This window comes from Nelusetta ayraudi, unplaced genomic scaffold (genome assembly GCF_046127955.1).
Source record: "Nelusetta ayraudi isolate G7.1 ecotype Tasmania unplaced genomic scaffold, CSIRO-AGI_Nayr_v1 ptg000007l, whole genome shotgun sequence".
Taxonomy (NCBI): Eukaryota; Metazoa; Chordata; class Actinopteri; order Tetraodontiformes; family Monacanthidae; genus Nelusetta; species Nelusetta ayraudi.
The window spans coordinates 7,835,622-7,850,895 of record NW_027466057.1 but is presented as its reverse complement, the minus strand read 5'-3'; the positions used below and the strand labels follow the sequence as shown (position 1 = coordinate 7,850,895).

The 15,274-nt window shown below is 46.1% G+C and overlaps 1 protein-coding gene across 1 annotated transcript in view; it reads left to right on the top strand.

Annotated features, from left to right (window-relative positions):
• The window catches only part of fsip1 (fibrous sheath interacting protein 1), a 28,068-nt gene that overhangs the window by 5,496 nt on the left and 7,298 nt on the right, over window positions 1–15,274 (top strand). Inside the window, exon 8 of the mRNA XM_076018385.1 lies at window positions 12,769–12,921. Coding sequence (XP_075874500.1) covers window positions 12,769–12,921 — 153 coding nt within the window. The remainder of the gene's footprint in view (window positions 1–12,768; window positions 12,922–15,274) is intronic.

The following is a 15,274-nucleotide window of genomic DNA, read 5'->3' as shown; positions in this document are numbered from 1 at the left end:
GCTGAAAAATGTGTTTGTCTCTTTGTGTCGGGGGATTATCGAAGATGAGATGACAACATCCCACATTGATGATACCTGTGTGGTGATCAGGTGGCCCAAAGATAGAAAAAAAAAAAAAAAAAGTCGGTCGGTCCGATAATAAAGCATTAACACCAGCGGTGACGTATAATAAAGTTTTTCGACACCCCATGCAATCGTGATGCACCGTATTGCACTAAGCATCAGTCTTAAGCCTACAAGTGCAGTTCATTTTAGTGCAGCTGACAACATGTGCCCACATGCTGCACAAACACTGTCCCGTCCAGCTCAGTGGTGGATGTGTCAACGAGTTGACATCCCTCACAACTCATCCAGAGTACAAGAAGCACAAAAATTAAGTCTTCTTATTTTGTCTTATTAACAACGAACAACAATCATTCCCATGTGTCTGTGGGCCTCTGATGCAGCCAAAGCAATTCTTCTTTAATGTCAACCATCTTTATTGACAACAAATGGGACTGAGCGAAATTCTAAGGGTGTCTGATAACATTTTTCCACTACTGTATCGTGGATTTTGCTGTTTAACTCGTGAAAATTGTGAACCAAAGCGACGTAAAAGGAAAATCCTGGTGGATGAACACCAGCAGACCTCTTCAGAGCAGCAGGAGCGAGTGTGGGATTAATTACTGAGGTGTTGGTAGGATGTCTGAGGTCGTTTGCAGCAGCTCAACTGCAGCTCAGGCGCTGCCACCCCATCCCGTTTCCTCCACACATGATGTCATGATGTTACTCTGTGCGGCTCACCGCTGCGGCTCCTCCCCGTCCTTCTAATGGCTGCGCCAGCTCAGGAGTGATCTGGGAGAGTGAACGTCCACGTCGTCCGTCCGTCATCTGCTCTCCGTTAGTGCTGAGGTTTGCGAACGAAGGCGTTCCACCTTCTTCCAGCGATGTCCAGTTGAGGAATTAGCCAACGACACAAATCACAAAATAACCGTTTGCAGATGATTTGCGTCGACAACATGGCAAACAAAATGACGGTTGAACGAAGAGCGCACACAGTTGTGTTGTATAGTTGTGGTATCGTCTTACTCCGCCTTGATCTCTCCACTGCACCAACAATAAATCTTCATCCACATCGGCGTCCATAAATCCAAAAGGTGTTGATAACAGTAAATGTGCTTTTGTTTTTGCTATTGGCTTTCCTCTTCATGGTAGTTTTTTTTTGGTTGTTATGGGTTTATAAGTGGAACCATTTGGAAAGCAGTGCAGGAAACTGCTTGCTTGCCCCTGCGTATTCCATCTCAGTTACTCCAAACTGTACACAAACGAGATCTTCGCATCCTTGCTGGAATTAAAGTGAAACTGATATCCGTCTATGTGTTCAATACGCTTATGCCAGCGTCTGCTTTTCTACAACTAGGCCAGACTTTTCACGTCATCCATCACGCTTCACGTGGAGAAACCACTGCTGCTTGTCATGAAGGCTCAGCTGGGCCTTGGCTCTTTGATATCGGGAGTCTTCTGCTTTCTTGGCAGTTTTTCAGCTTCCTTATTGGACAAAGGGTTGTCCATGTTAGAGAATTATAAGTACATACTTCTGTAAAATAATTCTGACTCAATTGGATGGAACATCACTACCATAAGGGAGATGACAGCCAGCTCGACTGTTGCATGAATGGAACATCCATCCATCAATCCATCCATCAATCCATCAAGTATGGCAGCAGTCCTGGCTACCTTTGTCCATACGGTCTAAATCATCACTCCCTCATGTGACCCAGCCCTAGTGGGTGATCAATGATGTTTAAAAAACTTGTACATTTGTGAGAAATTAAATTGAGCGTAGGGCACTCACAGCGGGAAGGTGATGGGTTCAATTCCTGGCCCTGGGGCCTTTCTGTGTGGAGTTTGCACAGGCTGGGGTCTGCTCCAGTACACCCCAACAGGAACGGTAGTGATAGAAAAGTTATGGATGCACTAATGGATGCATATCGACCATGCAGCAACGCTACACCATTTGCACACAGATCATCCGTCTATCATCATTTTACATGTTCTCCTGCTAACACAGCTGGCCCGCGGGTTGGCAATGCTGTCATTTACCAGTGTGGACACTCCCATCGCAATCCCTGCAGCCAACATTAAGCCGTGCAGCTGCCTCAGGAGCAGCCTCTCCTACTTGAGGCCCGAGAGGCCACTCGCCTTCTGCGAGGCCCGGCGCCGTCTGCCAACTGGGCTGAGAGTCAGCCATCAGCCCATCTCAACTTAATTACAGAGGACGGGGTGGACGCAGGAGTGCCAGCTCCAGAAAGGGACCAAGGTTCCTCCCCACTTTCATCGGGAGACATGAAGTTAATGTTAAAAGTCCCAGTGATTGTCACATCCCGAAGAATGCGAAATTTGACCCATCATCCCCTGATTGAGCGGTGGGCAGCAACGCCGAGCCCGGGAATCATTGGGTGATCCAACCCCCCCAATTCCAACCCTGAATACTGAGTGCCAAGCAGGGAGGCAATAGGTACCATTGTCTTTACAGTCAATGGTACCCATTGACTGGGTACCATTGTGGTACCATGTGGGTTCGATCCCTGGCCCGGGGATCGAACCCACATCCTACCAGTCTCAGGACGGACACGCTACCACTGGACCACACCTTTGCCCAGGTGAAAGATGTCAGGTGCACACTGATCAGTAGCAGCACAGTGGCAGGTGTGTGTGAAAACCCAGCTGCTTGAATGATAAAGCACAGAAAAATCCGTGCGGTTCGAGCCATCACACCACAGACTCTGCGGAAGCCACATAATGAGTCACAGCAAAGAGTTGGAGTGAGGGGGAAAAAAGGATCCATTCTATTTGCCACGAGCCTGAGTGACTGGGCCAATGTTAGGTACCCGAAAGACTTCCCCTCTCGCCATGTGCACCGCGCCGAATGAGTTTTTCTTGGATGCGGCGAGTCTTAGCGCTCATGACGGAACTGACCCCTTTTTACATACTTACCGCTTTTCTCCAGATCCCAGCTGCGCTTGCTTTTTTTTTTTGTGTTGTTTTTTTTCTAAGCTGTCATTGGAAACATCTGTCGGTGTGTAATATCAATGCACAGCACAACACAGCACAGCCCTCCTTCTGAATCACAGCGTGCACCACCCACAGTTAGAGGGCGGCGACGGGGAATTCTGTCACGAGCTGGAGTTCAGTGGCACGGTGCCGTCGCACAGATGACGGCTGCACGTGATATTCTTTGAATGTGGGATTTCTAATTTTTTTTGGGGGGGGCGAAAGTGGTTGGTTACAGTGAAAATAAATAAAGGCTTTCATACAGTGTAGTTAATGACCTGCTGTGCGTGTTTGCACCAGCCCCCCCCTTCACTCCGACTCTTCATGTGGTTGCATAGTAACTCCAGCGGTGTTTTTGTTGAGCGCTGGCTTGGCTGAGTTTTTTTTTTTTTTTGCTGCAAGACCATGAGGTCATTTAGCTGCATTTCATGGCAGCTCTCGCCTCCGTTTAATCAGAGGCCCCACTGACCAACACTGTGTGGCCAACGGCTCACCAGTGTGCCACATTTGTGGACACGTCATGTTGCAATTAAAATCTTAAACCAAAGATGGGATTTCAACGGATGCCACAGTGTCTTGACTTTAAGATTAGAACCGGGGGAGGTTCAAAGGTTCAAAAACGCTTTTTCTCCAGAGTTTTTATTTTTTTTATTTTTTTCGTTATCAGAACACTATTCTGTGGCAGAAGGAGCAGACATTGTGTCGTCTCCACCGGAGAAGAATCTGCCCTCTCTGGAATATGTTGTTCATGTTCCTACTAAATTACTGAGAAAATGTTGATTCAAAGCAGAGAAAGTTACTGCTCTACTTTGCATGTCAGTGACGAAAGCTCGGCTGAATCTAGAGCACATCCCAGCGGTCAGCAGCTCCAACTGATGTGAGATATAAGTCAGACGCTTTGTTGCGTGTTGCTCTAAAAACACAGTTTTTCATTCAACGTGTCTCTGAACAAAGGCCCCCGTATCTTTTTGCGTGTTTTTCCTGTGGTGAATGCTGTTTATAGCCTCTCTGGTGAGAACCGAGATGTCAGGTTTGACATGTGGCACGCTCTGTGTTAACTGAGCTAAAAAGAATGGGCTCCACGCCCGTCTCCGCCCTGTAATTCACCAGTTTATTGTCTTCTAATGAACGCCTCTCCCTCTGGTGTTACCCACAGCAGCACCTGACTGAAGTGGTTCACAGTTTTCTCTGCCTTCCACGGTTGAGGTCTTAAAGTACAGTTCTGACACTCGCCAAAGAAAGAATTACATCACATCTGCTAATTGCTGATAGCCTAATGCTAATCTCTGGTCTCAGCGACCGAGGCTGATTTACAAGATAGGATTTCGGAAATTGGTCAAAACCTTTTTTGGAGGGCTCGCATAGAAACTGCAATTCTAAATTTAATATGGCAGCTGATTTAGTTTAGGTTAGTGAAGTCGTAAAAAGACGCCATTGCCTCTTCAAGGTATATATCATAGATGGCCGAGCTGTGTGGATAAATGAAATGATTTCTACACGCGCTCGTCCAGTGTGAAGCCAAGACAGCTTTCGTAAGGTTTTGTAAACATACAGAAGTGAGAAGCAAAGCAGGGAGAAGAGGAATAGAAAAAAAAAACTGCAGCGTTCACTCAGAGAACGAACACAAACACCCGAGCAGAGACGAAACAACCATCTGCAAGAGATATACAGCTACAGTAACATTTGTGCAAAAGCAGCTGAGCTAAAGTGGCCTTGCCTGTTCGCAGGGCTGCTAACTCTCGCACGATGACAGTCAGATCTCATATCCTCATGCCACACTTGCCACAAAAACAACCACTTCCAAACTGTAGTCAGCAGTTGGTCTGTTTGTTTATTCTCGCACGGAACGGCCTGTTCCACGTTGGGGGAAAAAAAAAAACCCCTTCAATCTTGTCGAGGTATTGCGAGTGAATTTCCTGCCAACAACAGGAAATGCCAAACTGCATTAACGCGAGGAGTGATCTCAGGAAGACTGAGGGTTTTCTGACTTTACAACAAGTGCAGTCAAAAGCTTCAAATAGATCTGCTCGGTTCCAGGGCTCCGACTGATCTGCACATGCTGTCGATAATGCTGGGAACACACGTGTGGCGTTGCTAATTTAACCCAGCGATGGTGCTCGACAGGCTCCTTTGATTGCGGGACGCGCCAGGAGGTTTTGATCTCGTCATCCGCCGGGCAGAATGAGTGAGAGAAAACAAAGTAAAAGAGCAAACGTACGAGTCCAAGTGGATCTTCTAATGGCTGAGGAATGTTCATCAGTCACCAAGTCATTGGCCACAGATCCAACATCGCTGGTGTAAAAAGAACACAAAAACAGGGACGAACTCGGACCAATTTAAAGTGGGTCAGCCTCTTGCGACCCAAACAGCGTTGATCAGTGGAGCGCTAATGGATGGATCCGCGCGAATCGGCGCTTGGCAAGCGGCGCAGGGGTCGGGAACGTTCATCTGCCACGCGTTTGCTTCACTCAAGTGCCGGCGCGCGAGTAGATCGACTGTAAACGCGCACGACCAGAATGCAACAGCATCCTCGCTGGTCGGAGCTCCCGCAGAGAGACGCCAGACTAACGACGGGTGAAAGAGGCCGAGGAACAGCTTCCGAACAGCGAGCTTCCAAGCTCTCCGGGGGAGCGAGCGCCTGTGGCGAACAGGCCTTGGCAGGTAGCCTGGGTCCACGTGGCACAGCCAGTCATCCTCCTATACTTTGGATGAGGGAGGCGGAGCGACAGACACCGAGACTCACACGCATACAGTGGAAAGGATTCTGCTCCGAGCGCAACCAGTAAACCCCCCCCCCCCCGGTGAGCCACCATGCCTGGCTCCTCTTTCACCAAAACAGCAAAGTCCTGTCAGCAGCAGAGGTGGCAAAAGCATTCACATTCTGTACTTAGGTAAAAGTACGGAAAAATTATTTTGGTTAAAGTTCTGATTCAGGTCCTTTAAAGTGAGAAAATAAAGGTTACGAAACATACTTTTTTTGCAATTAATGAAACATTCATTGTTACGTGCATGTTTACACATTCTATAACAATTACTTTATTTTAATAATAACTACAATCACCGTTACTTCTTCATTTTTTATTTTCCTCTGTACTGAAAATGTTTTTTTTTTTTTAACAGAATTTGTATCTTTTAAAACACCAAAGTAGAAAACATGTTTTCCAAATGTAAGCAGCAGAAAGTCCAGATATTTGTGTCCAAATGCAGGAAGTAAAAGTGAAAAACTTGTCAGAAAAAGAAATGCTCAAGTAAAGTACAGATACCTGAAAAATCTACTTAAGTACAGTAACTCGTTACTTCCCACCCCTGGTTGTCAGAGGCATATTTCAAAAGGGACTGAGGTTTTTTTTTTTGGGGAGGGGGGGGTTTGCTTTATGAAAGCAGGACTGGAGCTGTCATAACCAATGTTGCACAGACTGGTGTGTATGCAAAGGCCCACTAAATCTGTTGAACTCTCACTAGTTGACAGCGACTCGGTGATATTGTGCAACCGAAGCAGCTGGTTGGAAGTCTGCGTTGTTTTTGAAATAAGCCTCAAACAGGCTGGTTTCATTAATTTGCATGGCCTGTTTTTAATGACAGACACTTTCAATGTTACAAAAGCGCACCCCCCACCCCCACCCCCACCCCCCTAAGAGTGGAGACTAATGAGCCATTTCGTGGCTACTGCACGCTAAAATAAACTGTTTGTCGAAATGCTGGCCGGCGTCCACGGCACAAACACTGCCGTTGGTTCAGGGAAAACCCATAGGGTATTTTTTTCCGTGGCTTGACTGTCGTTGCATGACTTTTGGGAAGCTGCAAAGTCTCTCTTTTTATATGTCAGGTTCTCTGTTGTTTCTCAGTCGTAGCACGGAAATAAATAAAAAAAAAGGGGTGGGGGGTAGATGAAAAAAGCCAGTTGACGGAGATAAAAGAGGGGAAAGCGAAAAGACGGCTTGTTTGAATCAGCTTTCAAGCACGGATTAGTGTTTGTGTCTTCACCGCTGACACATTCTTGGACCGGCGACTTGGTGGTGCGCTGTCCCTGGAGAGCACGTGTTACTTTTAGCTACCCGTCCAGGGGGATTTACTGAGGTGAAAAGGCAAAAGTCAAAAGTGGGCCAGAAAGCTGTCGCCTCCAACGACAGCAGGATTGAAGGGGAGCACGACAGGGGGTCCGTGGAAGTGACAGTTTGGTCAATATTGTTTTCGCTCTCCCCAAGTTCTCCTTTTGTTGCACGCACGGATGTGTTGGCTAGCAATTATGGGGAAAGTGATTGGGTCACAGTGCTTCCAGATGCAGCCTGTTTCAGCGGGGGCAGAAAGTTCCATTTATTTACATAGCATGTGGTCTATATATATATGATATAATATATTTGTCAATCCAAATATTAAACACACACACACACACACACACACACACACACACACACACACACATTTAGTGTTTTTATAGGGTAGCTGATAACAAAGGGTTAAATATGCTATTTACTGTGGATCTACAGTTTTTCTTGATAAGTAATTTTGCCAGACTGCTCTTCTTGAGTCTGGGACAAAAAAATAGAGATATGAAAAAAAAAGTATAATACAGGACCTTAATAATTTGTCAAAACAATGTAGCTTCAGACAGTGGCCTTGCATTACATTCTCGTCACAGGAAGCGGATGTCAGGTAGTCTATATTGTCATTTCAAAGGGTGTGTGGAGCAGCTGCTCTTGGGCGAGGAGCACGCTGCAGCCTCACGTGCACGATCTGGGCCGCCTACAGCTTTAATTTGTCTGATTTTCTCACTGTTTAGGATGTGTATCTGAGAACGTGAATGTGGATCCAGCTGTGCTATTTGGCAAAGCGCACCACAGATGTAAGCAATATCCGAGTGCCGAAGACGCTCCAGGCGACCAGTCTTCGGCGCTTAATGGCTCCCTTCGGTGTCTAACGAAGTCGGTGCGATTGACATGATGGCGTCATTTTGCCGGCGCTAATAGGAACGTTGGGATGTAGCGCGTCTCGCGGCGATCGATCCACGCGGAGCTTCCAAGATTCGTCTGGAATTAGAATCAAAAAGAATTCCTGCGATCTTTTTGCCTCCGTCATCACTCTGGACAACGACACTAGGCCATCCATCAACTGCCGCAGCTGCTTCACACCCACACGGCTGACAGAAGCGCGATGGAATGTCTTACTTCCATTTCAAATGATAAAACTCAATGGCGGGATATCGTAAAGCGCTCAGTGTGCAGAATGCAGCGGCTGGCTGCACATCTTTGAATTGTCGCGCGAGTAATCTGCCAATGATTGATCGCCTTGTGGCAATAAGTGACCGGCTTTCTTCTCACACCAGGCCAAATTCAAACCATTTGGTAAGGGAAGGAGAGCTTCTCCGGGGCTGTCACACCACGAGCCATTCAGCACTATTCACTCCATGCGCGTGACCAGCTCTAACGTACAGCAGATCTGGAGTCAGAACTCTATTGGACATGCTTTTCCTGCGCAAATAAAACCCAATCTGGATCTCCGTGGCCTCCCGGCTGCCTCGTGAGCAAGATAAACGGGGTGTCAGCCTTGGAGATAGCCCATGGCTGGCTGACTGACTACAGGGTTGCGTCAATAACCCACATTTCTACAGAGATTCACAGAATCTGAACTTCTGCTTCCACTTCAAATCCTGCTCCAAAGACCATAGTGAGCCGAAGCCAAAAATACTGAAACATATTTGTCATAGTGTTGTTGCAGTACATCAGGTTCAAGGAAAATGAACCGTGCTTCACTCCAGGGGTTGAATCACAGAGTCAAAAGAACATAGCAGAGCATTGCAGAGCGGAAGAATCTGGAGGAAAGAAAGCACTCAACAGTTTGTCCCCGCCAGGGCCTCGGAGAATAATTCAAATATTGTTGTGCCTATTTTCTATAATTACTTAATCAATTATGTGTTGAAAAACATGTGGAACTGCAAGTGAAAATAAGGACCTATCAGCAAACAAGTCTTTCACAAATTACAAAAAGGTCCCAGGGTCCGGTCCTCTCTGTAATCTAATGCAGCTTTTAAAACAAGTCACAAGGATTTTTTTCCAAGATTGTTCGGACCTCAGAAACATCATGTGTGGGCTTCAGTTCTCAAAAATAATGAATCTGGCCACAACAAACAACCCACATACTAGTTGACCCACTTCTGTTATTCAAACTGCAATATTTCAAGGTCTATTAATTGTGTTTTTCGTGAGGTTTTGCCCCAAAAATGAATCCAAACTTAAAACAGCTAATCTGCAAATTGCTCCCTCTACTGTCCAAATCCTTTGTTACCTACGAGGCCGTAACTTAAATCTTTTTTTCCATTCACTTTCTTTTAACCTTTTTCATTAAAATAGCCAAATAACTCTGCTAGGTCGTTGGAGCAATTTGGTTTGAGGACCAGGGGTTAAGGGGTCAAACAAATTCATTACTTTTGAATGTATTGACAATAAATGGTTGCTGAAGAAAGTGGTGGTGGTGGGGGGGGTTGAGTGAGGGCAGGTGAGTGTTGGGGTTGGAGAGGCACAGAATGATTAACTGTTGAGGGGACAAAGAAAAAACAAAAAACTCACCAAAGACAAGGCAATCTTGACCTCAAAACTTTCACCACTCGTGTCGAGCAAAGAAACGGCAGGTGATTGGCTGATGACACTGAGATTGCACACCTTAGAGCTGCAGGAAACCACAGCCACAAAGTGGTCAGGAAAGTCTGTGATGCCCCAGCAATTGAGAGACTGCAGTTTTTAGAGGAACTCTGCAAATGTTGTGTCCTTGGTGGACTGTGTCACAATGCATTGTGGGTTATACTGATCCATGGAGTATCTGTCTGGGCCTCCAAATTTAGAAAATGAAGGCTGTACTGTGTCTGTTAGCCACATTAGAAAGTTGTGCGTGACACGGCTGAATGTGCCGTCATCCCCTTCTAAACACAGCCCCGCTGAAGGATGCAGCCCCTGAGAGGGGACGTAGCAACAGCGGACAAAAACACCAGCTAGTATGAAAGTTGTGTCTATATACAGACTGGTTCTGAGCCAGCTGTGCGGTGCCTGGTCAAGCTGAGCCATGATGTCTTTACTTGACTCTCCCTATGTAATTTTAAAGTTCTAACGGAGGGGTATAAAACGTTTTTTTCCACCGAGGGACGCATATAGAAAATCTTAAGGAGTCTTCAGCCACTTTGATACATCTCATGAGTGTATCTAACCAGTGAATACAAAAGTGTATTATTTTTTTAGTCAAACCAAAAATTTTGAATGAACGAATGTCTGGAGGAAGTCAGAGTCAAAGAATATGGTGGGTTTGGTGGTACATGACTTCACTGTGATTTTAGCTGCTAGATTTAGCAAATCAGCCAAGACTAGCACACGGCTGTGCTATTAAGCTAACCGTGATCGTAGATTCAGCTGGAGCTCTTCACTCATGCAAAGACAGATACTCTTACAAATGCTTTCTCTTACACAAATTTTGCTCTAAATGATAGAAAGTCAAATCAGTACCAGAGGACTGTGGGCGGTTCCTTTGTCCAACGGCTGCTCTCTGCGCAGCCAGATAAACAAATGTGTCACTGCCAGTTCAGATTTCTTCACAAGAGGAAACAGCAGAGTGACAGATTTAGGAAAGCTGCGGAAAGGAACATAGGTGACATAATAAAAAAAAATTGGACTTGACATAATGCATTTAAAAAGAACTGGATCTTGTGCTGACCTGCCCTTCAGTGAGCTATCCAGTGAAAGAGAAACATCAGTGCCAAACCTGTTGCTGAGTTGGTGAATGCGTCATCAGTCAGTCTTCACATCAAGGCCAAGAGAGATGAACTCGCAAGTTTCTGTCACTGTGGCTCCTACTCACACACAGCAGTCTTAGGACAAAGGTGGAGAGCACGTCGGACAAGAATGTTCATCAAACGGCCAACGCAGAGAGACAAACAACCATTCGCACACACAGAGACGTCGCAGAGTTGCCAGTTAGCCTGCTGTGCAGGTCGTCAAACTGCTGGAGGAAGCTGCAGTACCTGGACAGAACCCACACACTGGGAGAACACGCGCGGGCTCCGGCAGGTTGGACTGGAACCCATCCTGCTGTGACGCTGCCTGCTTTCCGCTTCTCCTTATTTGAATTCATGGGGTGTTAATTTAGACACAGCGAAGTCGGAGATGCAAAATGTGTCACACATGTACCAAATTATCGTCACTAAGCTGCGCTGGACTCTGCAGGCTACGGGCCTTTGAAAAGTAGGGCAGCTGTCGTTTCCAAATGAAATAAACCCGTCTGAGCCCAAGACGCTTCGCCTTTTTTTGGAACATACATTTAGTGGTGCCGGGAGGCTGGTAAAGTTAGACGTTTTATTCATAACGCTTGTTATATGGCGTTTCCCACTGCTGAGCATGACAGCCGTCTGATCCTGCCCGTGTTCCTGACTTGTGGTCTGGGTACCGGGATCCCAACCGAGGGGCTGCACAAACGACCACTTAAAAGAGGCCTCAGATAGAAGCTGTCATTATTTTAGCTGTCATTAGAGATAGATGAGGCACCGTTAGGTGAGGCCACACACAGTTGGAGAAAATATGTCAAATTAAGATACTGAAGTTAAACCTTGATCATGGATACCACTGATGTGCTTGTTTTTTTTTTTTTTTTTAAATACCAATTAGCCGTACGTGTAGATTTTTTACCATCCAGAAACAGGGAGAGGAATAATATTTCTTCCTCTCAACATACTGCCTCGGAATACTTGAACCCCTTATTTCCAGCTTCTGACCCTCTCTGGCTTCAATTTACATTAAATCCGGTGATAATTCCAACCAAGACCAGATGAAGCAACTTCAAAATTTAGGCTCTCATTCCATCTGGATCCATCACAACCCACCATTTCTGTCACATGCAAGTCCCTCAAGAGATGTCGACATTGTGCGAAATATCCATCAATTTGAACGTTATTAGATCATACATACGCCCTGCTGGCACCCAGGCTCACCAAAGGAGAAGGAGATTTCAACCACATGGTGCTGAACAGACATTCCAAAACGGCCCTGCGATTGGCAGCATCCTCTCAAAGCTCATTTATTTTTCAACATCGCCACGAGCGACTGCACTGTGAGCCGTTCGCTCGCGACCCCGGCATCCGTCATGTTATCATGTTTTAGGGTCCTTGCTTGTCCAAACAGTCAGTTTTTACCCCATCCTTCGAGATATGCTGCTGGCTTTTCACATACAGTTCTGGGCGTCCTTCCTTCAATGAAGGGAAACTCGTCTCGCCCCGAGAAAGACCAGGTCGGCCACTTATCAGCTGCGTCAGGGTCCATCCAGCGGGCATGACTCACCAGTGTCCCACTGACCCATTTTCAAAGTTGCCGTTGGATGCGCCTTGTGCTTGCCTGAGTCAACCCCCCAGTAAAAAGATGCCATAACATCGTCGTTGTGTTGGCCCCATCGGTGATCCGGAGCCGAAGCTTTGGCCCCTTTGTGGGTCATGTAATAAGTCCCTGCTTTTACAGAAGAGAACAACAACATTTCCAGGACACAATACCACTATGACAGTCTTGGAAGAATGGAAAGACGATACCTAAATTAATTCAGATGTATTGTGATAATATTTTGATTTGGATTTAAGAGAAAAAATGAGAATCCTCTGAGTTACAGCCCAGAGTTAGTTGAGCGCAACCTTAGCAGAACACTGAAGCACATCCACATGTGAGATGAGTTGATTGCTCCCCGTGAGAACCGCTCATGTCTGTTGTGCATCAGGGTCGTGGCGCGGAGGCGAGCTGGAAGTGCGACTGGGGCCGGCAGCCAGCGGAGAGGGTCCTGCAGGATATAAAGGCGTGGAGAGGGCTTGAGCAGCGGCTCCGAGAGATCCAACAGCAGCTGGACGTCCTGGGCCAGAGCCAGGAGATGACTGTGAGTTCAGAGACGACTTTGGTCGACGTACAACGAAAAAAATTAAGTCACACAGAAAACTTGAGGTCTCCACCTCGCTCTCTCTGTACTCCCTAATGTTCTTCATCCATTTGCTTGACATATTGTTGCACGTGAGCAGCGTGAGCAGAATCCAAAACGTGTACAGTGTGCGTGTCCCTGCGGGCCCGTTATAGCTTTTCTCCTCTTTCCCCTTCCTTCTTTTTATTCTATTAGCCAGAAGTGCAGGATATTGAAAGACCTGACATTGCAATATCTTTTATTTCCACCGACACCATTTTATACACATTACATATTGCAATATCCTCCTCAAACCAAACAAATGACCCCAACTCAGCGAGTTCAGCAACTCTTAGTCCCCGTCCCGTTTCAACTCATTGCCCCGACCACTTAGCCCTCCCCCGCTGTTTTGCTCATTCACTTTAAGGTGTAGGGTTTCCTGATTCTTGCAGAGATGACAGGCAAGGTGGAAATGAAGATCGTCCAAGGCCACGCTTCCACACAGGGCTTCAGATGTCCTATGTTTGCTTGTGAGTCTGTGCCCACGTTGGGCAAATCTTTTTCCTTTTCACTCTTGCGTCAGCAAGGGTTGCAGGAAAAGTGTGATCCCTCCTTTATCCAATTGATTGATTGAATCGTTTGGAAACTGAGAGATCAGAGTGTCCCCTTTAAACCAGCTCTGAATAAAGTGATGGGATTGAGTTATGGGTTTCCCCTTATGCTGTGCACTGTGACACGCAGCCATTTTTGTGGCCACCATCACATCATCCCACGTGCAGATTTACCCAGAAAGCCTGCCAGTGTTTGCTGGAGTTTCTTTATGTGTTTGCTTTTAATGACGAACACCAAAGAAACATTCTCCATGTTTCAAAAGATGAAGGATAAGTCAGTGTCTCCATCTGGTTATCTTTATCTCCAAAGTGGCACTATTGCTACATTACATGGCGGACATGCAAACAATACTCCGATGAGTCCGATGTGCTGTTTACATGGAGTCAAATTGGAGTCAAAATTATTCCCACCCACCGCAATTCATTCCAAATTTCCATTGGCCAATTTGGTCGGAACGGAGTGTTTACACGATGCAATTTTACTCAGGTTGGCGATGATAAACATGGTTGTGGTTGCTCGGCTGTGGCTGACTCTGCAGACCCTCTGGTGGGGGGGAGGGGGGGGGGGGGCGACCAACCTGGTGATGCTGACTGGAGGAGGAGGGGGGCAGGTGTGCCAAGCAGTCGCCATACCTCAGGAAGCCACGCCCTCTGTGGGAAGAGTCTGTGGAAAAACTGACATTAGAGGATTAGAGTCCTAAAGTTCTGACTGTGAAATCACACAAATTGTGATTTCTGGCTTCAGCTCATATTTACATTTGCCTTCATTCCTGATTTGCGCATGGAATTTTAAGCTGTTGTTTTCTAATGTTGGAAAATGACAAGAGCTGAGAGTGGAATGTTGGATCTCTGTGAATGCCCCTTAGACCGTGGGCGAGGCTGGGAAATGTAACGCATTGCTTCATCAAGTTCACTTGTCCACTTGAGTGTTGCAGATGTGATCGCGTAAACTGTTCAGATTTATCTGCGGAATCTTCTCGCCGGAATATAAACAGATTGAAAAGAGGAAACTACTTCCTGCCTGTTTCTCTGTCACTTGTTAAAATCAGGGTAAAAATAGGCCACACAATATCCCTTTTAAACATTTGTGCTTGAACTCTCTGTAAACTCTCTGTGTATGGCCTCTTGCATTAATGGAAAGTAAATAGTCAACTTTTCTATTTATTTCATTTTAATTGTACCAATTTTACTGAGAAATGAAGGCCACTGATATCTAACTTTTTCCTGTGAAGTGACCCAAATACTTCCAGGAGTGACTAATTGCAGAGGTGGATTCAGACAAGACCTGCAATCAGTTCTCTGTTATCTTTGTCCCACACATTCACCAGTTTCAGTCAAAGTCTTGCGTGGCCACTGCAACTCAACCACTAATTAACTATTTTTTTTCCATTTTTTATTTTTACGCTCTATTAATCAAATTGAACAGTCACCCATGTCCACCCAATTCCAAATAAAGGAAGAAAAAAGCAAAACATTCCGAGTTGGAAAGGTAACAGATTTTGCCGGTCTGATTATGAGCTACAGTTTCCTGCGACCTCATTTGGCTGCATTCAGCAGGTCAACAGGTCAACAGGAAAAGGAGGCCGATGCCAACACACACAGGCTGACAGGACGCCGGGGCCTTTAATCTCACAAAGACGTCCGACAGTGGGCTTAATTTCTTTGTGTATCTTTGTGTATCTTACATCTCAGAAGTCCGACATCCGTCGCTTCCATACGATTTA